The sequence below is a fragment of the Barbus barbus genome (assembly GCF_936440315.1).
Source record: "Barbus barbus genome assembly, chromosome: 12".
Lineage (NCBI taxonomy): Eukaryota > Metazoa > Chordata > Actinopteri > Cypriniformes > Cyprinidae > Barbus > Barbus barbus.
Genome location: NC_136740.1, coordinates 19,923,723 through 19,946,519, shown reverse-complemented (window position 1 = coordinate 19,946,519; position 22,797 = coordinate 19,923,723). Strand labels below are relative to the sequence as shown.

Here is a 22,797-nt window from a genome sequence, read left to right as displayed (position 1 = left end):
AGGCTTGTCTGGTTCATGTGTATTCTAGATTAAACTCAAAATGCAGATCAGCACCAGAGCCATAGCCTCATGGGCAGTGCTCTGACATATGGTTGAGCAGTGCCTCGGGCAACCCGAGTTTGAATCCTCGAGATCTTTTCCCAGTCCTGTTCCCCTCTCTCCTCTCCCTTTGTTTGCTATTTGTCTCTTAGTATCCAATCATACTATCCCACTTTTTCAGCAGCCTTGGCTTTGGAAGTATTTCTTCCATAGGGGTTAAAAAAAAGTATCCGTTAAAGAGTTATAAGTCATGAACTAAACCAACCAGCTATAATGTGAATCACTACATTACAAACTTTAATTTGAAGCTAAAAAGTATTGGAAAATTACAGACAACAAAAGGTACAACACAAAATGTACTACAGTCCCAAGAAACACTGTGAATTAAAAACCAATGAGAAAAGAACTGAATTAAAAACAAAGGAAGAATATAAACCTATTGATTTAAAGATGTTGATATATATATATATATATATATAATGTTTATTGATGTCATTTGCAGTGCTTTCTCTGCAATGGGTGGACACTAAAGTATTCTGATTTTCGTGTTGTGATTCTCTGATTGGTGGAGATTACTTAAAAACTAAGTTAAAATAATGCAGTTTTATGGCTTCAACAAAACCATACTGCATATCATTGGTTATCAATGCTCATAGTAGGTCTGTCTTTAATGGTTGAAAGTTGTCTAAAAAATAAATCTCTATGGAGATTTTTACTTCCTGAATTTGACTGCTGCACGCCATTGTAGCCCTTTCCACAGTGAAAACTTGCTGGTCCAAAATGCTACATAGCTGCATATTCAACAACAACAACAAATTTTTTTTTTTTTTTTAGTTTTCAGTGTGGGCAGACAAAATAACATGCATCATGTCACAACAAAGGAGTGTGTGCATGCAATATAACTCACTTGTTGGGGTTGTAAACATCTATGTCCTCCAAAACCTGTGTGCTGTAGGTGGAGTTTGGGAGCATGCTGGCAAGAATCTTCAGGACTCGTCCGTTTTCTGAGCCCAGAAAAAGAACCGTGTAGTTCTTATATGGGCCAGCTGCTGTGTCCACAGCGATCTGAGTTAGCTTGAACCTACATCAGGAACATAAGCTAATTAGTCACAAACATGTCTTTTCCAACATTCACAACACAAAATGCTTATTTATTCTCCAGCACTAATAATGGTTGCCTCCTCTCTGGAGAAAGAGATGCAGATGTTAAGAAAACAACTGGAGAAATAAATAGTGCTAAAATAATGAGTGGTCGAGTGTAACATTTCTATTGGAGCATGTGTGTTTGTGTGTGCGTACCTGCTGGTGGTTCGTGTGAAGCAGGGTCGGTTGTTGACAGACGGTACAGCCTCATCCATTAGTGGATAAGACTTAATGAATGTAAGAGTTTCATCAGGGAAATCTGTGGAGGACTTATAACCAGCAGCGGGGCCGTCACCAGCACAGGACCCCGGTCTAGAGAGAGATAGAGGTAAAAAAAAAAAAAAAGAAAAATACAAACTACACTTCTACCTGTACAGACTTTTCCCATGAAGCCTCATGGAAATGATTTACAAAAACAGCTCACACACATACAATTAACAAGAACCATTCCAACCATCTGCCACTGTTAAATAAAAGCTGTTTTCTGAGTCCATCGGGCCGAACAGGCTGCTGTCACAGCTCCAGAGAACAGGTCCAGGCATATCACACAGAGCAAGATAACGAGGAAGTCTATTCTTTGTCACTTGTGTGTATGTGGTGTGTTACATTTGTTTTGTTTATTAATGCATGCTTTTGTGTGATGTTTTCATCTTACTCTAGGGATAATGCCTTTATTTATTGCGAAATATTATTACAATTTAAAATATCTGTTTTCTTTACATTTTAAAAAGTCATTTATTCCTGTGAAGGCAAAGCTGAATTTGAGTCTTCAGTGTCACATCATCCTTCTGAAATCATTTTATTGTGCTATCTTGGTGCTCAAACATTTCTTTTTGTTATAAATGTTTAAACAGTTGTGTTGCTTAATATTTTTGTTACAGAATTTTTCAGATGAATAGAAAGTTCAGAAGAACAGCATTTATTATTTATTATTATAGAATTTGATGCATTCTTCCTTATTACTCTCTATTTGATTTCTCTGTAACACTTTATTTTAGGGTCTCTAAACTAGTTGCTTATTAGCATGCATATTACTAGAATATTAGCCATTTATTAGTACTAATTAAACACATATTAATGCCTTATTCTACATGACCCTATTCTAAATCCCTAATTCTACTAAAATACCTCAACTTAACAAGTGCCTTACTATTAATAAGCAGCAAATTAGGACTTTATTGAGGGAAAATAAATAAGCTTTCCGTTGATGTATGGTTTGTTAGGATAGGACAATATTTGGCCGAGATACAACTATTTGAAAATCTGGAATCTGAGGGTGCAAAACAATTGAAATAGAGAAAATTAAAGTTAAAGTTCCTAGCCATGCATATTACTAACCAAAAATTACGTTTTCATATATTTACGGTAGGAAATTTACAAAATATCTTCATGGAACATTATCTTTACTTAATATATCCTAATGATTTGTGGCATAAAAGAAGAATCGATCATTTTGACCCATACAATGTATTGTTGGCTATTGCTACAAATATACCCCAGCGACTTAAGACTGGTTTGGTTTAAGTGGATTGCGATATCCCTTCATGACTCACCGTGGTTTGGGCACCATTTCATCAGGAACTGGCGTCCAGGCCGACTCGCTGTTTCGCTGCTCCTTAAACTTCCCATTAAACACTTTTTCTATGTCATCCATGTAGAACGCACATACAGCAGAACCGGTGATGCTGAGGAGATAAAAGCTCTGTTGGATGTTTTTTCTAAACAAACTCTTATTCCAACAAACAAACTAGTCATAAGCAAACCAAAAGGATTGGATAAATAAATAAATTAATTAAGGCTTTTGTTGAAGTGTGTATGGAAATACAAATCATATTGTGGTGAGACTCTGTACCTGTTGGCTTGAGTGGTAAAGACGCCTAACACCGCAGGCCTGTGGTTGATCTGCATGACATTGGTTAATGACTGAAGAACGTCAAAGTAGAAAAAGGAATCGCCCGGAACTGAACAGTTTAACCGGGCTTTCAGGAAAGATGTCCAGTAGCGCTCTAGAACCCTTGGAGAGCCGCCGTTATCATTCTTACACACGCGAGCGACCCGAGAGAACACCACCTGGAGTAAGTAAATGAGACAAAAAAAAAAAAAAATGAGTGGAAGTGAGAGACATTTTCAGACCTACATTGGCAAATAGTTTGTTCTTGTTGGCATTACCTGAAAAAGAGAAAAAAGGGTCACACTTTTTTTAAAGTTCAATTATCGCTATTAACAAACCATTAACTACAACTTTTGCTTTAATAAACTACTAATTTGCTGCTTGTTAATAGTTAGTGCGATAGTTGTTAAGTTTAGGTATTGGGTAGGATTAGGGATTTATAAAATGGTCTTGCAGAATGTGTGCTTTATAAGCACTAATAAACAACCAATATGTTAATAATAGGCATGCTAATAAGCAAATAGTTGATAGAGAATTGGTCCCTATACTGGATAAAATAAAAAAAATTAAAATAAATAATCAATAAACTTAACTACTCTGAAAACAAATCTTAAGAGTTGATGCAATTTTTCTTCAAGTAAATGTATCTTCTTTTAATGATGCTTACATTCTTTTTCTTGGAAAAATATAATAATATAAATAATATAATAAATATAAAAAAGTGTTTTTGCAGTATACTGCAGAAATAAACTGAAGTGTCTGACCTTGCCAAGGGTGGTGTACTCTACTGCAATCTCGCTGAGAAAGAAGTAGATGTAGTTCCCGTACTCAATGGCATGAAGAAAATGAGGCTCTAAATAAACAAAGACATGATTAAAAACTTAAAAATATGTAGAAAATAAATTTAGGTATCTGAGTAACAGGTGACCCACCTCGTAGCCATTTTGAGTCGTATTTTACGGTGCGCAGGACAGGACTGCTTTCTCCTAAACTTCGGTAAATTACTGCATCACTTGCTAGAAAATCTGTCATTGTGGCTGAATAAAAGTCACCGCCTGGGAAGTGAGGTGAGAAATAAGTATTGATAAATCAAAACAACACAAACCCCACACAGCGGAGCTAAGCTCAGTTCTGTTAAGTGTATATGGTACAAAGAGGAAAAAAAGAGAAACGCGTCTCATCTCCCGCATGTCCCTTTTGAATCTCTGTGCTTCTGTGATCACTGCTGTCTCACTGCGACTTCCTGCGCTTTGTAAAATGTCAGTGGAACACTAGTGAGATTATAAGAGATTTTGTGTCTTCCTCCCCAGACGGCTGGGGCTCTGCCAACTCACCGGCAAACAGGCCAACGTTGGACTGGCGGGATTCAAAAGGGCAACGGGCTTGACCGACCACCTCCTCTCCGTCCTGCTCCAGAGAAGACATCTGACCAGATAGAGAAAAAAAAGAACCCTTACACACACTGAGCCAACTAAAGAACCCTAGAAATACAACAAAGACATTTTGAAAAATGTTTAATCAATTGTTGATTTGGACCCCAATGACGTTCATTGTTTGGGCAAAAAGACATGAGGGCGAGTAAATGACAGAACATTAATTTTTTTAATTAATTGTCTCTTTAATATTGTCAATTCCGATTCAGAATATTTTGAGAAAGAATTGAGATGCACTGGTGAATTCTTTGCAACTACAGTGAAAAATATTTGATTGTAAAACTATTTTAATTTAGAAATTGCTGGTAAATCTCACAAACAATTATAAGTATGTTTCTTGTAAAACATACCTTTCTTTACAGTGCCATTATAAATACCATGTTTTAAAAACTGGTTGGAGGTTTTTGCATAGACTTTTGGGAGCTTGAAATCCAGTGTTGTATAAATGTTTGTGGACCGGTGGGTGGTGTGTGTTCCATGGTTGTTTTGTTTTGTTCCTCTTTGGGAACTGTAGGTGTGAACAGTGTGCTAGTTTCTCTTGTTAGTCAGAGGCAGAGCAGAAGCTCCCGACCTGTGGTGTTCACAGAAAAAAACAGAGTGCTAACTGCCTGTGCTGGGTGATGCACACATATAAGTGTACAAATCCACATAGATATTCATCCTGCAGGGCTACAGACGTCCTCACAAAGATGGCTGGATTACACACACATACACATTTAGCAGTGCGGCTGAGAGGGTCCTATGGGCATTCTGGTATTCAGGGTCACATTGTGTGTCATCCCTACCGGATTAACACCTACTGAACCAGCTGAAGCTCACCGGCACTTACACTGCCCTGTAACTCACAGGAATAGAGAAGAATAGAGGGGAATTAAAGCAGGAACAGCACTGGATTGGATCTATACAACTCTATCGAGGAAAGTGTACCTGTTTGTTTGTTTTATGTGTCCGTTTATCACTTTAAAAGAAATATGAATAACCTAAATCCTACTCAAACAAGAGAGTCTGGCAAAACACAGCAAAAACAGTGCTAGGAATGCATGATGAAAATTCTGACAGATATTGATAAGCTAATAGTTAAAATTATACACTATTCTGTGTAAATTTAAAGTAAAACACTAAAAACAAGAAATTGACCATCATTTTAAATGTTACCAGTGAATTTAGCCATCACAAAATAACATACAGTATGAAAAATATGTATTATATTTAGTAATAATAATAATAATAATAATAATAAGTGCTTTTAAACGTTAGCAATGGAGCAAGCAATAGATGGCTGAAAGGTTATCTAAACGTAAAAATATGGGAATTGATCATATACAAATAAATAAATAAATAAAATATGAGATACCGATAAATAGAAAAAACAAAACAAACAAATAACAAATATATCATGCCTCTCCGAAGAAAATATACATTACGGATGCTTTTGGTGCAAGAATCCCTGAATAACATTTACAGAAACCGGAAAATAAGCATGTACAAAAAACCCCACAATATCAGCCAATACAGATAATTTACAACCGATATGACACAGATATATTGTGTCTCTCTAAGGAAAAAGGATTAAGGATGCTTATGGTGCAAGAATTCTTGACTAGCATAAACAAACATTTGGAAATAAGCATATACAAATAAATATCCAATATTGACCGATACCGATAAATTCTAAAATCTCTTCTTGACTACCATAAATGGACACTGGGGAGAACACGATGTAAGAGTCTAAAATGGCAAATTTAACCTTTCCAAAAGTCTCAAAACTACAATCTCTCCTCAACCTCTCCTTGTACAGTTTTCCAGAAAGTTCTCCACAGTTAACGTGTAACCTCTCAAGCTGTGAGTTGAGAGTGAAGGAATGCGTGAGGAGACGAGGCAGAGGAACTGAGCGACATGATTTGCATGACGTGACATATCGTCCTTCTCCAGGGCTGTAACAAACCGGCCTTCTCCTCTGAGAAATGCAGAAAAACGAGATGGTGAGCACGGGAAATGGAGACAGACAGGGAAGGAAGCGGAGAGGAGGAGGAAAGAGAGGGATATGGAGGGAAGATGCCTTCAGGGTAAGGTGCATAAATCAGGATCTCCAAAGAGCCTCAAACGGAAAAGTTGAGAGCAGAGCCTCATCCGAGAGTTTAGCTGACTCCCTGCTGGCCTCCTCCGGAGTTTAGTCAGATTTACACGCTGTCTGGCAAACAAACACGCAGGCGCACACACACACACAAACCACTCAGGAACTGTTCTGCTAATGTAGATGGAAAACCATCAATCACAGAACTGGCCTGATTGCACATCAAACTAGCGATATGTGGTATATTTATGCAGGCACTAAATAAAATCATTTTAAGGAGTAAAAAAAGTCTTCAAGGATTCTAATTAATATTCAAGTTTGTTAACATAATACAAAACAAATTTTATGTCACATTTTCAAGTGGGATTGATTGAATTGGTGAAAACCTTTGACATTATTGATTCATTTTAGAGAAAATTAATTTAAAAAAGCAACTAAAAAGGGTCATTTTGATTCAAGCTGCTTAAAGCATAATATGATTCGTTTGAAAAACTTTTTTTTAAATAAATGTAATAAATCACTTCTTGTTTTCACATCAGACAGTTCAGGCGGTAATAGCAGCCAATAATCTCAGCAAATTATAAAGTCACATGACATTTTTCCAATAAATCCAGGAATTTATTTAGGAAATGCATCTCCATAATATTTAATGCATAACGAATAGTAGTCAGACATCCAAGCGATTTATTCAGTCACATGACTTGAAGCAATGTCACATGTCAGTTTTGCCACACATCTAAGAATTTATTCAGTAAATGCATTTCTACCATAGGTTAAGCATTCATATTCTTTTCAAAGAAATAAAAACAGCAATCAGTCATATTAATTTAAATTATTAAGTCACATGACATTTAGAACTTGCATCTAGGAATTTATTCAGTAAATGCATCTCTACTGTAGTTTATGTGCATGACTTCTCACTGAATAAAACTTTTATCCACCTTAATTTTTAATGTGCACTTTAATAATTTTATTTCCCTCTTGTTGCTTCCATCCAGCATTTTTTAGGCATGATCCCAAAATACACGTAAACCTGGTTAATGCCTGACTAATATGCGTTAACACTGCTCATTGCAACTGTAGAAAAATGCTTAGTTTAGCCAACAGCCAGCATTGGTGGGAGAACACAGAACTCCCTCACAGCAAATTCAGCTTGTAAACAGGTATGACAGAATACGTATTAATTTCTGAGGAAGAACAGGGTATATACATTTTTGAACAGGACTAATATCCAAATTAATTTTAATGCTGACAAATTTAGGTAAATGTGTGCATGTAGACTGTAGTTTTGATTCTGCAAAGGGAAGCTTTAGAAATCTGTGCATCTGTAGGAGGTATTAACTGTGTGTGTAAGTGTGTGTGTAAGCGTGTGACAGAAATAGACTCATCATACCTTGTAGTTGCGACATGTGGGGTTGAACGCATTGGTTCCACACGCAAAGAGAGTTTCATCGTTACGTGGCACCAGCACTTTGATGTAGTTGTAACACTCATCCTGTGAAAGACAAGACACTGGCTTTTACTCACACTATATATAACTCCTGAATGACACACACACACACACACACACGTTGGTTTTTGTGGTTTATGGGTACTCTCCATAGACGTAATGGTTTTTATACTGAACAAACTGTGTGTGCTATTGCCCTACACCAACCCTACACCTAAACTTAGCCCTCACAGGAGACTTTGTGCATCTTTAGATTTTCAAAAAAAAACCATTTAGTATGTTTTTTAAGCCTTTTGAATTACGGGGACACAGGCAGTGTCCTCATAAACCACCTTCATATTGTAATACCTCTGTCATACCCATGTCATTATACAATTTTGTGTTCTCATAAACCACATAAACATGCACACACACACACACAACTTGAAGCTTACAGCGAGCATCATTACTGACTCTCTTTTTCCTTCACTTCCACACACACAAATTACCATAATCCCTATGCTGAGCTCCAGGATCTGACTCGCTCCCTGCATCTCAGTCTTCCACCAACAATGATATTATAAAGACTGTGTGTGTTCGCAAATCTACATTATATGAAGCCACCTGTAGATAATTACCAGACCGTTTCCTGACCATCTGATGCATACTGACCACAACATAGGAAAGTGACTTCTTGATCTGGCAAGCTCTAACCTGATTGGCTGCCTTGACCAAACTTTTAGGAATAAGGACAAAAGGTTTTTTTCTGACTGATAATTATTTTCATGTTAAGCTCAATAATTGACAGATGGTCCATATTATAGTTCTTTTTTTAATCAGTCCATATATTTTGATATTTTCATAGTTATGTATTTGAAATAACCTTCTTCTGATCAAAAAATCTATAATACTTGTGACCATTTCTTCAATGTTTACTGCAAAACTGTTTTGCCAATATTTAGAACACCAGTCTAATACTGTATAATTCATTTCACATAAATCTGCCTCTAATCGGCACAAAACTGCAGAAAGTGGCTGGTCATTTAATATGTCAGTCATGTGGTCTCTTTCTGTCCATGTTGGCCATTCTTTCCCAGAATAAGCTACAGACCAGACCTGCCATTTAGATGAAGGTCTGGCTATGCGAGACTAATAACCAATAAACGCAACAGTTGCTGACTTCTATCAACACGATTACAGGGAGAAAGTGAAATAAAAGGGCTGTGTACTCACGGTGTTTTTCCCCCTGACTGTGCATTTCTCCACATCCTTTGTCTTCCATGTCAGTTTCTGCCACACAAACAAACACACAATCATGGGCTCATCGCTATTCACAACAGCTGCAAAGGGAAAATCTTATTTACTTCAATAAGCATCACACATAATAAACATAAAAAGCAGGAAAGAGTTAGACAAGGAGGACTGAGCATCAAGAAGGAAGAGAGGGGTCCCTGAGGTTGTTAACAAGCTGTGTTCATAAGTGTGTGTGTGTGTCTGTGTGCTTGTTGGTGTCATTAGGTCAGGCTGTATTGCAGACATTTACTGGACCGCCCCATGTCAGCCCACCCAACAGGAACAGCAGGCAATCAACACACACACATACCATGACAAGCTAAAAACAACACTCTCACTAACTCAACTATTTGCAGCAGTGACATCTTACTCTCAACAGTTAAGATATTAATGTCAGAGAGACCCAAAAGACGAAAAGCAGAAAAACTGTGTGATCTCTCCATAAACAGACTGCTTCATCAACACCATTACATTTGATAGGACTGCTGTCATTTACAACAACATAAAATGGAAACAGGATTTCATTTGCCATTTAAAACAAATAAGCTAATACTTCCAACAACTCAAATTAACAGCAAAAATTGGTCTTTTAGAAGGGAAAAACAATAACCTACAGTGGGGCAAATAAGTATTTGATACACTGCCGATTTTTCAAGTTTTCCCATTTACAAAGAATGGAGAGATCTGTAATTTTAATCGTAGGTACACCTCAACAGTGAGAGACAGAATAAAAAAATAAAAAAATCCAGAAAATCACATTGTATGATTTATGAATAATTCATTTCCATTTTATTGCATGAAATAAGTATTTGATCACCTACCAACCAGCAAGAACTCTGGCTCGCACAGACCTGTTAGTTTGTCTTTAAGAAGCCCTCCGATCCTCCACTCATTACCTGTGTTAATTGCAACTGTTTTAACTCGTTACCTGTATAAAAGACACCTGTTCACACACTCAATCAATCAAAATTGTAGACCTGCAGAAGGCTGTGAGAAGGCAACAACAATGGTTGGCGCAATTATTCGAAAATGGAAGAAATTCAAGATGACTGTCAATCTCCCTCGGACTGGGGTTCCATGCAAGATCTCGCCTCGTGGAGTATCAATGATCCTGAGAAAGGTGAGAGATCAGCCTAGAACTACACGGGAGGACCTGGTCAATGACCTGAAGAGAGCTGGGACCATAGTCTCAACGGTTACCATTAGTAACCCACTACACCGTCATGGATTAAAATCCTGCAGCGCGCGCAAGGCCCGTCTGAAGTTTGCCAAAAACCATCTGGATGATCCAGAGGAAGCATGGGAGAAGGTCATGTGGTCAGATGAGACCAAATTAGAACTTTTTGGTATAAACTCCACTCGCCGTGTACAATCCCAAGAAACATGCTTTGGGGGTGCTTTTCAGCAAAGAGGACAGGACGACTGTACCGTATTGAGGGGAGGATGGATGGGGCCATGTATCGCGAGATTTTGGGCAACAACCTCCTTCCCTCAGTAAGAGCATTAAAGATGGGTCATGACAATGACCCCAAACACACAGCAAGGGCAACTAAGGAGTGGCTCCGTAAGAAGCAAATTCAAATTCAAATTCAAATTTTATTTGTCACATACATTTCAAGGTCCTGGAGTGTCCTAGCCAGTCTCCAGACCTGAACCCAATAGAAAATCTATGGAGGGAGCTGAAACTCCGTGTTGCTCAGCGACAGCCCCAAAACCTGAAAGATCTGGAGAAGACCTGTATGGAGGAGTGGGCCAAAATCCCTGCTGCAGTGTGTGCAAACCTGGTCAAGAACTACAGGAAACATCTGACCCCTGTAATTGTAAACAAAGGTTTCTGTACCAAATATTAAGTTCTATTTTTCTATTGTATCAAATACTTATTTTATGCAATAAAATGGAAATTAATTATTCAAAAATCATACAATGTGATTTTCTGGATTTTTTGTATTCTGGATTCACAGTTGAGGTGTACCTACGATGAAAATTACAGATCTCTCCATTCTTTGTAAGTGGGAAAACTTTGTTAGTCGTTAGTGTATCAAATACTTATTTGCCCCACTGTATATTGAATAATTACAAAAAATCTTTTTTTTAAAAGTACCTGAAAATAAATGTATGTATGTATATATATATATATGTGTGTGTGTGTATATATATATATATATATATATATATATATATATATATATATGTGTGTATATATATATATATATATGTGTGTGTGTGTGTGTGTGTGTGTGTGTGTGTGTGTGTGTGTGTGTGTGTGTGTGTATATATATATATATATATATATATATATATATATATATATATATATATATATATATATATATATATATATATATATATATATATATATATATATATATATATATATATACACACACACACACACACACACACACACACACACACACACGTATATAAAATACAGCCATTGAAGAGGAGTGGACCAACATTCCACAGGCCACAATCAACAACCTGATCGGATGTGTTGCACTGCATGAGGCAAATGGTGGTCACACCAGATACTGACTGGTTTTCGGACCCGCCCGGACCCTTCCAATACAGTAAAACTGCACATTTTAGAGTGGACTTTTATTGTTGCCAGCCTAAGGCATACCTGTGCAATAATCATGCTGTCTAATCAGCATCTTGATATGCCACACCTATGAGGTGGATAGATTATCTCGGCAAAGGAGAAGTGCTCACTAACACAGATTTAGACAGATTTGTGAACAATATTTGAGAGAAATAAGCCTTGCGTGTACATAGAAAAAGTCTTAGATCTTTGAGTTCAGCTCATGAAAAATGGGGCAAAAACAAAAGTGTTGCGTTTATAATTTTGTTCAGTGTATGTATGTACATATATATATATTAATTATTGTTATAATCCAGAGTTTCCCAATCCCACTCCCCCCAAACCCTGCTCTGCATATTTCGTATGTATCTCTCATCACGTACGACGTTTGTTCTGTTCGACCGTAAGCGCCCTACGAAGTGGACATCACAGGATATTCTGCCATGATTCCAGTTCGAAACGAGTGTATATGTTCCATTCAAAGTGCATTAAAGTGCGTGAGACGTGAATTTAAATTGTATTTATTTACAGAGGTATATGATGTCCACTCGGCAGGAGTAATTCCATGAATGAATGTTCCGAAGTGAAGTAAACTTCAACAAATTTCCCCTTCTCAGGGAGTAGGAAGCAATGAACACTGTGTAGGGATCATATCAATTGGTACACAGTTCATGCACGTAGCTCTCTTCTAACGAGCTGGTTATCTGAATCAGGTGTGTTAACTAAGAGAATATGCAGAGCAGGGGGGCGCGACGACTGGGATTGGGAACCGCAGTTATAATCATTGTTTAAGTTATAAACACTGTATTTCAATTGTTATATGAAATTTAATTGAAAAAATAAAATAAAATAATCACAAAGCAGAAAATGTAGTATATTTGTTGAAATTGCCAATAGTCTACAGCAGTATGCTACACATTTAAGCACTGGTTTCTCATAATTCAGGTTTGTGAACAGCCTTCTCAATGAATGAAACTCACACGCAATGAGCTTAGCTAATCACAATAAGTCATTAACCTATAGAAACCTTACAAAAACCTTACAGAATGTACAGTAAATAAAAAGCCTATTTAATTCCAAGTGTCACACAGAGTGGGAAATGGTTTTGTAAAACTAAATTACAGCTGTTTTTTGTGTTAGAGACCTTGACTAACATTTCAAATGGACCTAGAGGGAAAAATAGACAGTGCTATAAAAGTGTAAAATAGTCGTCCTTTAAAGCCACCATAAAGAAAATTGCTCATTTGAAAAATGGGATTTCTGAATGGTCCTTCCCCAAAGACGAATAAAAGTGAATATTCCGACATCACGTACTCACGGCACTGATCTGAGAGAAAGAAAAACATTCGAGATGACTGAAAGAGGAAGTTGAGAAAAAGGTGAGCTTACCTGTTGGGGGACGATATGCTCCGCTGAAGCGCTGAGGTTAATGGCAAAAACGGAATCTCTACAGAGACACAGAGAGAGAGACAGGAATGCCAATATTCTCATCAAGTATTTGAGCAACCTAGATACTTTTTGCCAATTCTTTCAATAAATAACAACACGGTGCCAATAACACCTTGAGCTGAAATGAAAGGGGCAGAGGACAGCTACAATGAGAGCGAGAAAGCATGAGTGGTGAAGAGACAGACAGAGAGGAAATAGAAGGGGTGAGAGAGGTGTCAGAGAGCGAGCCAACATCCATCTGTCTGCAATCCAGGTCTGAATGAGACTGATTGGCCCAATCACACGACCCTTATCATTAGTGTGTGGGTCTTATCGCTGCGGGCGTCTGGAGAAACAGCAATAGCGTGTACCGATCAGGAGGTCTGGAATTCCCAGTCAATGTTGCATCTTGAATCTTTTGAAATGTGTGTGGCTGTGGTGTTGTGTGCAGTGTGAGCGTGTGATTGAACTGACATGACATACCTCGCAGCAATGTAGACCATGTGGTTAATCCGCAGCATCCTCTGAAAATCCAGCCCCAGTCTGGCTGTATCGTTATCTGACATGTTCCCCTGGAAACTGGGGTACAGGTAGGTGCCTTCATGACGGAGAGAGAAAAAGACTGGGTTAAAATCAACTAGAAATGCTCACTGTCAACCATCTTGGTGTCAGTGATGCACCTAAAGGATTATTCTTATTTTAATAATTAGCTGTAATTTGTTAACAACAAATAAATGTGTGCATCGCATCACATTATCTCTGTTTTTCTTAGGACCATTCATGAGATTTTAATAATAACATTTTTAGCAGTCAAAACATTAACATTTTAGCCAATTTTCCACTTATAAATAAATACATATATAAATAAATATGCTTGAAAATATAAATTTGGCATTTACCAAAAAATTTAAATTGACTAAAATTAATAATTTAAAAAAATATAAAAAGTATTTAAAATGTATTACTCCAAATAATATCTTATTGGCAAGTAGTTTGTGTTTCATAAACAAGATACAATAGATTTATGCTTAAAACATCCATGAAAGAATAACAATTTACTTCAGAAGCATAACAAAAATAAAGACATAAATACACTGGCGGCCAAAGGTTTGGAATAATTAAGGTTTTTTCATTCTTTTGAAAGAAGTCTCTTATGCTTATGTTTGACCAAAAACATACAAACACAGTAAGATATGCAATATTATCACAATTTAAAAAAAACAGTTTTCTACTTGAATATATTTTAAAATGTAATGTATTTCTGAAATGGCAAAGTAGATCAGCCATTATAAATCATTCTAATATAACAATATGCTAATTCGGTGCGCAAGAAAAATTCCTTATTTTTATCAATACTGAAACCTATTTTGCTGCCTAATATTTTTATGGAAACTGTGATTTACAACAATTCAAAAGTTTGTGGTAAGTACAACCAACCAACAAATCATTATATAAATAAAAATAAAATACTTATATGTATAAATATAAATTTAAGATAAATTTCCTTAAGTCATATCTTATGCAATTATTTCTAATTTGGGCATATTTCAATATTTTAACTGGAAAAAATAAATTCTGATTAATAATATTTAGTGTTGTTTGATCCAGTTATTTCTTGTCTGGGGACCTTGATCAATTAAAAAAAGAAAAATAAATAAAACAATCAGCTCCCACACATCAACAACTGTTTCATGCTTATAATGATTCATATTACAGATCTCATTTTGCTGCAAGCAATGTTGATAAGTGTTTACACTCACAAACATTATCTGCTAATTAATCTCATTTACACTTAAAAAGATTAATTTCTAACACAATGTCAAAGATGAGTCATGAGTCACTTTGGCATGCTCTTCTCTCAGAGGCCGAGTGGGTCACACAACATTTTCAGACCCGCAGAGACGTCTACAATGACCTGCAGGGACCTTTCATTTGCAGGTGTGCTTGGAAACTGTGCACTGCTCAAAAGTAGCAGCCACAGGGTGACAAACATGACCTTGGGGTGAGAAGAAAATCTGGACGTTTTAATAATTCCTGTTACTAGTTATTCTGCAATTAAGAAGCTGTGTATTGTTAGAGTTTCTCCTGAGCTTGGCAGATCACAGGTGGCCGCAGCTGGAACCGACGGTCGCTCTGATGTTCAGGAACTGCAGTAAACAAACATGCAAGGGTTAAATTGGAGCTGAAACTTCACTCTCTTCTCAAAGACACTGACTGGGTAAACACCATCATCTGATCTCGGCAGGATCATCACTCAATAAAGATCACCCAGAGTGTCTGCATCTCAACATAGAGCCAGAGCCAATGAACCAGTGATATGAGAAAGAAAATTCAATCCGCACGACTCTCACAAGTCTGAAAATCACAGCATGAACTTGCTGCATGAGAATGAATATTCTAGAATTCTTAGCTTCATTCTTCAAAATAATTCAAGATTATTCTACCAAAACACAGTTATAAATTTTAAAGACAGGAAATAAGTACTTTGATTTTGAAACAATAAGCATCATACACTTGCCATATATGGTTAAAAACACAGCATCATACACTAAACAACTGAGGATCATTTACTATCGAACTTTCAAGTCCTTTACTTTCAATTAAACCTTTGGATTATGAGTCCGACTCTCTAACCATTAGGCCACGACTTCCCCAGTGTATTAGTGTATTTCTGTATATTTACTAACAGGTCTAATTCACATTTTCATTCTGCCAAGACTCAAACAGTGTCTGGGTGAACAAATAACTAAAGTTTCTATTTTAATGATGGGTGTAAATAACACTAAACTAGTAATTCACAGAAGTGTAAAAATTCTTGCCATTATTGAGAAATTAAAAATAAATATTATATTATAATATTTTTTTCATGACATGGCTGAAAACAAATGTACATAAATTAATTTTATTAAGATTTATTTACTTAAATTGTAATATTAAAATATACATTTATACTAATTTGTCCAAATTAATTAAATTAAATACCATGAACTAAAAAGATGTAAATTTAGGCATCCCAACATTATCACCCTAGTAAAAATAATATATTTAAAACATATTAATTTCATACTAAGTATAGTTCAGATCTATTAACATATTCACTGACATATCACTCAAGACTTGCCGATATGAAAATTATAATTAAACATTTTTTGGATTACTACTTGTGAACAATACATATTTCTTCATATTAAGCTTAAAATGTGTTTTAATGTCAATATTGATGAGGATTGTATGATCTTTGAATAATATTGGTCTTCAAATTCAAGATATTTAAAATGTACCTGAAGTACACTTGCAAAAGTTCCACTTTAGCACAATCAAATATACTTCAGTGTATACTTTAGTTGGACTTCAACATTACTTCAGCATAATTAAAGTGCATTAAACTCAGAATTAGTTGTTCTAATTTTGCAGAATTTGAGGATACCAGTTTAGTATACTAAAAGTACAATTGCAGGGTATTTTTATTAAGCACATAATATGTAAATGTATTTGTAGTACACTTAGCATGAAATAAATGTATTCCAAATACATTTTAGTACATTTCTTTTTCACTAGGGAACATATAGTATGAAAAACAGAAATTGATTTTAAGATTTGCTAAGCATTTTATTTAACAGTGTTATAACTTTAAGTGAGCAATGAATAAAGGAAACCTAAATGTAAAAATGGAAGAAATGCGCAGCACAGGTGATTATACAATGAATGACAGATAAATACCTGTATTTTTAAAAATCTCTAATGTCAGTACTGATTTGGTACCAATATACTATGCATCTCTGCTCATAGTAACAGTGTCTTAAGTACATATAAAAGATATTCACACTGCATGACATGAGACAACTTCCATTCATAGGTCAGGTTTAACAAACTCAACTAAAGAACATGGATGCCAACAGTGTAAACAACAAAGACACCATGTTTTGTTAAAGCATGGGCAGCCATATCACCCTGCAGCCCAAGACCGGTTGCCCACTGAAGCTAAGCAGGGTTGAGCCTGGTCGGTACCTGGATGGGAGACCTCCGGTGAAAACTAGGTTGCTGTTGGAAGAGGTGTTAGTGAGGCCAGCAGGGGGTGCTCACCCTGTGGTCTGTGTGGGTCCTATCGCCCCGGTATAGTGATGGGGACACCATACTGTCAAAAAGCACCGTCTTTCGGATGAGATGTTAAACCGAGGTCCTGACTCTCTGTGGTCATTAAAAATCCCATGGCACTTCCCGTAAAAGAGTAGGGGTGTAACCCCGGCGTCCTGGCCAAATTCCCTCTACTGGCCTTGTCTATCATGGCCTCCTAATAATCCCCATACACTTGATTGGCTCAATGACTCTCTCTCCTCTCCACCTGTAGCTGGTGTGTGGTGAGCGCACTGGCGCCGTTGTGCTGTGGCTGCTGTCGCATCATCCAAGTGGATGCTGCACACTGGTGGTGGTTGAGGAGAGACCCCCCCACATGATTGTAAAGCACTTTGGGTGTACAGCAATACACAAAGCGCTATATAAATGCATCATTCATTCAAAGCTTGTTAAGATGCTGCTTCTTTCCATCTGTAATGTGTGGGCTGCACAGAGACCGCAGGGCTGATGGGACCATCTATGGTGGAAAGAGATCATAATATCTCTTTCCAGCACTCAAATTCACATCCAGCACTCGTACCATCAGCACTGGAGCTCCTCAGGGCTGCATTCTCTCCCCACTGCTCTTCTCCCTCTACACCAATGACTGCACTTCTAAATACCCCTCTGTCAAGCTCCTGAAGTTTGCAGACGACACCACACTGATCGGCCTCATCCAGGACGGTGACGAGTCTGCTTACAGACAGGAGGTTTGTCATGAGTCCGGGCCCTGCGCTTCTCCCTGTCGCCACCAGAGGTCACCATCTCCCTTCCTCCCGGACTCATCTCACGTAATAACATACACCTGCCACATCACATACACCTGCTTAACTACACACACCTGTACACTGTACACCCGCAGCTGTTCCCCATTGCCACGGACTATATAGTCTCCCCTCTCCCACCACTCTGCCTGGGTTCGTTAATTGATGTTTGTATATGTATGGCAAAAGTGAGTTTCTAGTGTTGGTTTTTGGTCTGGGATACATGCACTGCGTTGCTGTTCGTATCCCAGTCCTTTTCTGTTTTGTGCCGTGTTGGCCTTTTTGTTTTCGATTAAAGCACCTCACCTGCACTTGGACCCTGACCTCATCTTTCCGCGGCGCTCCTCTTAGCGTTCCGTGAAAAGGTTAAGGAGTTGGCTGTCTGGTGCAGTCTTAACAACCTGGAGCTTAACACGCTCAAAACTGTGGAGATGATTGTGGACTTCAGGAGAAAGTCCCCTGCTCTCCCCCCACTCACCATCATGAACAGCACTGTGACTGCAGTGGAGTCATTCAGATTCCTGGGCACCACCATCTCCCAGGACCTGAAGTGGGACATTCACATAGACTCCATTGTCAGAAAGGCCCAGCAGAGGTTGTACTTCCGTCGCCAGCTGAGAAAGTTCAACCTGCCACAGGAGCTGCTGAAACAGTTCTACTCTGCCATCACTGAATCCATACTCTGCACCTCAATAACTGTCTGGTTCAGCTCCGCTACCAAATCTGACCTCAGAAGACTACGGAGGGTAGTCCGGACTGCTGAGCGAATCACTGGTACAACCCTCCCCACTCTCCAAGAACTATACTTATCCAGAGTGAGCAAAAGGGCTGGTAAAATCACACTGGACAGCACACTCCCTCTTTGAACCGTTACCGTCTGGTCGACGCTACAGAGCTCTGAGAACCAGAACGACCAGACACAAGAACAGTTTCTTGCCTCAGGCAATCCATCTCATGAACACTCAACGATAAATGTGGAACACACAACTATAATACATTATCCATTCACCATACTCACTTATTTTATTTTTATTTTCTCATTTCTAATTTGCACATACTTGACCTGTACATACATAGTTGTCTATATTATATATTGTGTTTTTGCTGCTTTGTACATTGCCTATTTGGATATTTGTATATTATTCTTTTATTATCTGTGTCCTGTCCTGTTGCTGTCGTTCTGTTGCACTGTAGAGCTTCTGTCACTACAACAAATTCCTTGTATGTGTAAACATACTTGGCCAACAAAGCTCATTCTGATTCTGATTCTGATATGCAAATACACCAACTGTATTAACAACTAGCTGTTCAGTTCACTTCTGTACAATGAAAATCATATTCAACAACTGAATTAGCTCCTGAAAATTAAAATAGTGACAATCACAATCAAATTATACATTAAACATGTGTCATGTGTACAGAAGCAAGCTGAACAACTAGTTGTTAATTCAGCTCCTCTGTTAGAAAATTCACTGAAATTGAGGTACTCATTTGACTCTTGACTCATTTGCATATTTTGATATGGTCTCTGTGCACTGTAGCTGCTCCCACCATCCAGAACAAACCCATACATTACAGTCCAGACTGAACATGTTGTTTCAAAGCATCATCTTAACAAGCATAAACAAAACAATGCTTGTTACAGTTGGTTCCATGTTGCAGTTGCCACTCCCCTAAAAGTGTTTTGTGAACAGAACAGGATTTTGCACTCAGAAGAGGAGTAACAACTGTATTTAGCTACAGTGTGAATGCAGTCGAGGCCATCTAATGGGTTTAAAGGTTACAATGTATAAAAGTTTTAGAACAGAGCAATGTCTCAGGATGTAAAACCTCACATACACATAAAGCAAGCACATAAACACATACACAGGTGGAAATGGTTGATAAATGGGTCTCATTACTCGTGTGATGTTCTTTTTGGAGAGCTCTAGTAGCCCAGCTATCTGTACACCAATGGCTGTGAGGCTCAGTATCTGTTTTTGAGTCCAGCTCTCTCAAATGTGGTCCACTCCTTTTACCAGAACAAAGGAAGCTGCAGAGCTCTCGTATCTGCTCAAACATGACCCCCTGAGCCTCCCCTGTCAATCATGGCACATCCATGCTGAATTCTGTGTTTGAAATTTAAAATGATAGGAGACAAAATTGAAAATGGGAGCACAAGCTAGATTCCAACTTAGAGTAGCCACATAACTTATAGTTCACCCAAAAATGAAACTTGTCATCATTTAAACACTCATGTTGTTGACTTGTATGACTTACCTTCTTCTGTGGAACACAAAATAAGATATTTTGAAGAATGCAGGTAACCAAACAGCTTTAGTTTCTATTGATTTCCACTGAATGGTTAAAAATATCAATGGGAAAGTCAATGGGAAAAGAAACTGTTTGGTTATCAAGAGTTCTACAAAATCTTTGAAGAAAAGAAAGTCATACTGGTCTGTCTATCTATCTATCTATCTATCTGTCTGTCCATCCATCCATCCATCCATATTAGTCTGTCCATTTATCTATCCATTTTCCATCTATCCATCAATCCATCTTTATCTATTTTCAAAACTTTCAATTAAGATTTTTAAAGCCATCATTCAGTTTGTATTGACAAACTTTGCTTTTCTAGTTAAAATAGGTCCATGAATCTCTTTTAATTTCAATTTACTTTACAATTAACATTGTTTGCAACCTCAAATCAATTCAAATTTAGTAACTGAACTATCAATTCACTTCTGAATGGCTCAAATCCCTCCCACTAAGCCACACCTTCAACTAACTCAATGTAAAATAATGGTTTGTGGTTTCCTAAAGAATTATGAACAATATAGTGTTGGGTTGTATGGACTGTATAAAAATGAGTTGTCCACAAAATATCAACATAAAAGAGTGAACACTTCTATCACACTTCATTTGCAATTGAGTTGGCCTCTCCACACCCTGCTGTTTGCAATGCAGCCAAGACTGAGGAGTTTTTATTTGCCAATTAGTAACAACTTCACAGCAGCTCCGAGTAATGCTGCTCTCTCAGACCCAGTAGGGTTGGAAGCTAGGGAGTAACATAGAGCGGAAAACCGGGATGGGGTAGATTAGGGCTGGGAACGGAAAGGTGGAGTGAGGATGGACTTGGCAGCCATGGCTGCAGATATACGTATTTGGCATGTGAAACACTTTACGCCTGCCAAGGCCTGATTGCTTGGCAGGCGGTTTACTTTTAAACTCTGGGTATGGTTTAATGAGCCTATTGCAATATATCTTGCAAGATAAAGCATTCATAATTCCAACTGCCATGATTGAATTATGAAGATATGAAAACAAACTGAGGTTTCAACACTCTTTGTATGCCTGAAGTTAAAAAGATATTTGGGAAATAATGTGACTTATCCCAGGAACTGGTGGTGTTTCGTTGTTTTATACTTACGTTCACTACCGACAGTGCTGATGGGCTCCAGGTCCTGAGGAAAGGGTGTCGCACCATGGCACAGCTGTTTTAGGCAGGTGAGGGTGAGCGTGAGGGTCAAGGCCAAGAGGGGCCGCGACCCCAAAATCACCAACCTCATTTCAGCTAGAGCATATAAGTCAGCCACACAGCATGACCCAGAGCAGACTGATCACCACCTGAAAAGACAAAAACAAAAATAGAGCTATGATGACAATAGCGGTTTTAAAAAATGGTCACTGCAACCTCAGTAAAAAGGATTTTTGTGCTTCCACTTGACTCAACAACTTGTACGTGTGGCTGAATGATGTGACATTCACTGACATGTCATTTCAAATCTGTATGACTGTGGAACACAAACTGAGAAATTTTATAAAATGCACTAGCTGCACTTTTACATCCAATTACAATGATTGGGGCAGAGGCTTTTAAGCTTCGGGACGTATCGTAAAATGGTCCAAAGCTTCAGAAGACGTGTAATACAGCACATGAGTAATACGCACTACTTTTAAAATACTGTTGTAGTTATTTTGTGTATTTTTTGAAGCTTGAAAGCAATGTGGACTAACTGCATTGAAAAACAGCGAATAGTGCAATTCTTTCTGGAAGACAATAAGTCAGATGGGCAGTCAACAAAGTGAGTAAATAATCAAAGAATTTTCCCTTTTAACTATCCCAGGGGTGGCGAACCCTGCAGAGTTCAGTTCCAACCCTAATTAAACTCACCTGCCTGTAGCTTCCTAGTAACCGTTCAGACCTTGATTAGCTTGTTCAGGTTTGTTTGATAAGGGTTGAAGCAAAACTCTGCAGGGCTGCGGCTCTCCAGGATCGACGTCTCTTTAATGCAATTTAATATTCAAACATCCTGCAGTCACACTGATTCAGACAGCGACAGTGTTGCTCTTATTAACACGCCAACATTATAATGGAGAAATTGAGATGGGGAAAGAAAAAAAGATGGACTGAGCGAGCGAGAACAAGAGTTTATATTATAAGGGCCCGAGCCTGGGAGACACCTGGCTCATTGACTCAAACTGTACAGTCTTTCACAGGTGACTTAACTCAATTAACCGCAAAGGCTGCTGGGATGCCGTCTCAGTCTGTCAGCTTTTACACGAGGCCAATGGGGATGGATCAAAAACGTATTTAAGGCAATGAAAAAATATGAAAGTCTCCTGCCAA

General features: G+C 37.8%; 1 protein-coding gene across 1 annotated transcript in view; it reads right to left on the bottom strand.

Moving 5' to 3' along the window:
- Positions 1-22,797, bottom strand: part of LOC306877886 (semaphorin-6D-like) — a 160,571-nt gene that overhangs the window by 33,344 nt on the left and 104,430 nt on the right. Inside the window, exons 4-15 of the mRNA XM_079429903.1 lie at positions 21,598-21,794; positions 13,795-13,909; positions 13,273-13,330; positions 9,243-9,299; positions 7,974-8,075; positions 4,408-4,498; positions 4,006-4,128; positions 3,838-3,926; positions 3,035-3,252; positions 2,736-2,867; positions 1,339-1,494; positions 947-1,120 (exon numbers count right to left, since the gene is read on the bottom strand). Coding sequence (XP_079286029.1) covers positions 947-1,120; positions 1,339-1,494; positions 2,736-2,867; positions 3,035-3,252; positions 3,838-3,926; positions 4,006-4,128; positions 4,408-4,498; positions 7,974-8,075; positions 9,243-9,299; positions 13,273-13,330; positions 13,795-13,909; positions 21,598-21,736 — 1,454 coding nt within the window. The 5' untranslated portion in view covers positions 21,737-21,794. The remainder of the gene's footprint in view (positions 1-946; positions 1,121-1,338; positions 1,495-2,735; positions 2,868-3,034; positions 3,253-3,837; positions 3,927-4,005; positions 4,129-4,407; positions 4,499-7,973; positions 8,076-9,242; positions 9,300-13,272; positions 13,331-13,794; positions 13,910-21,597; positions 21,795-22,797) is intronic.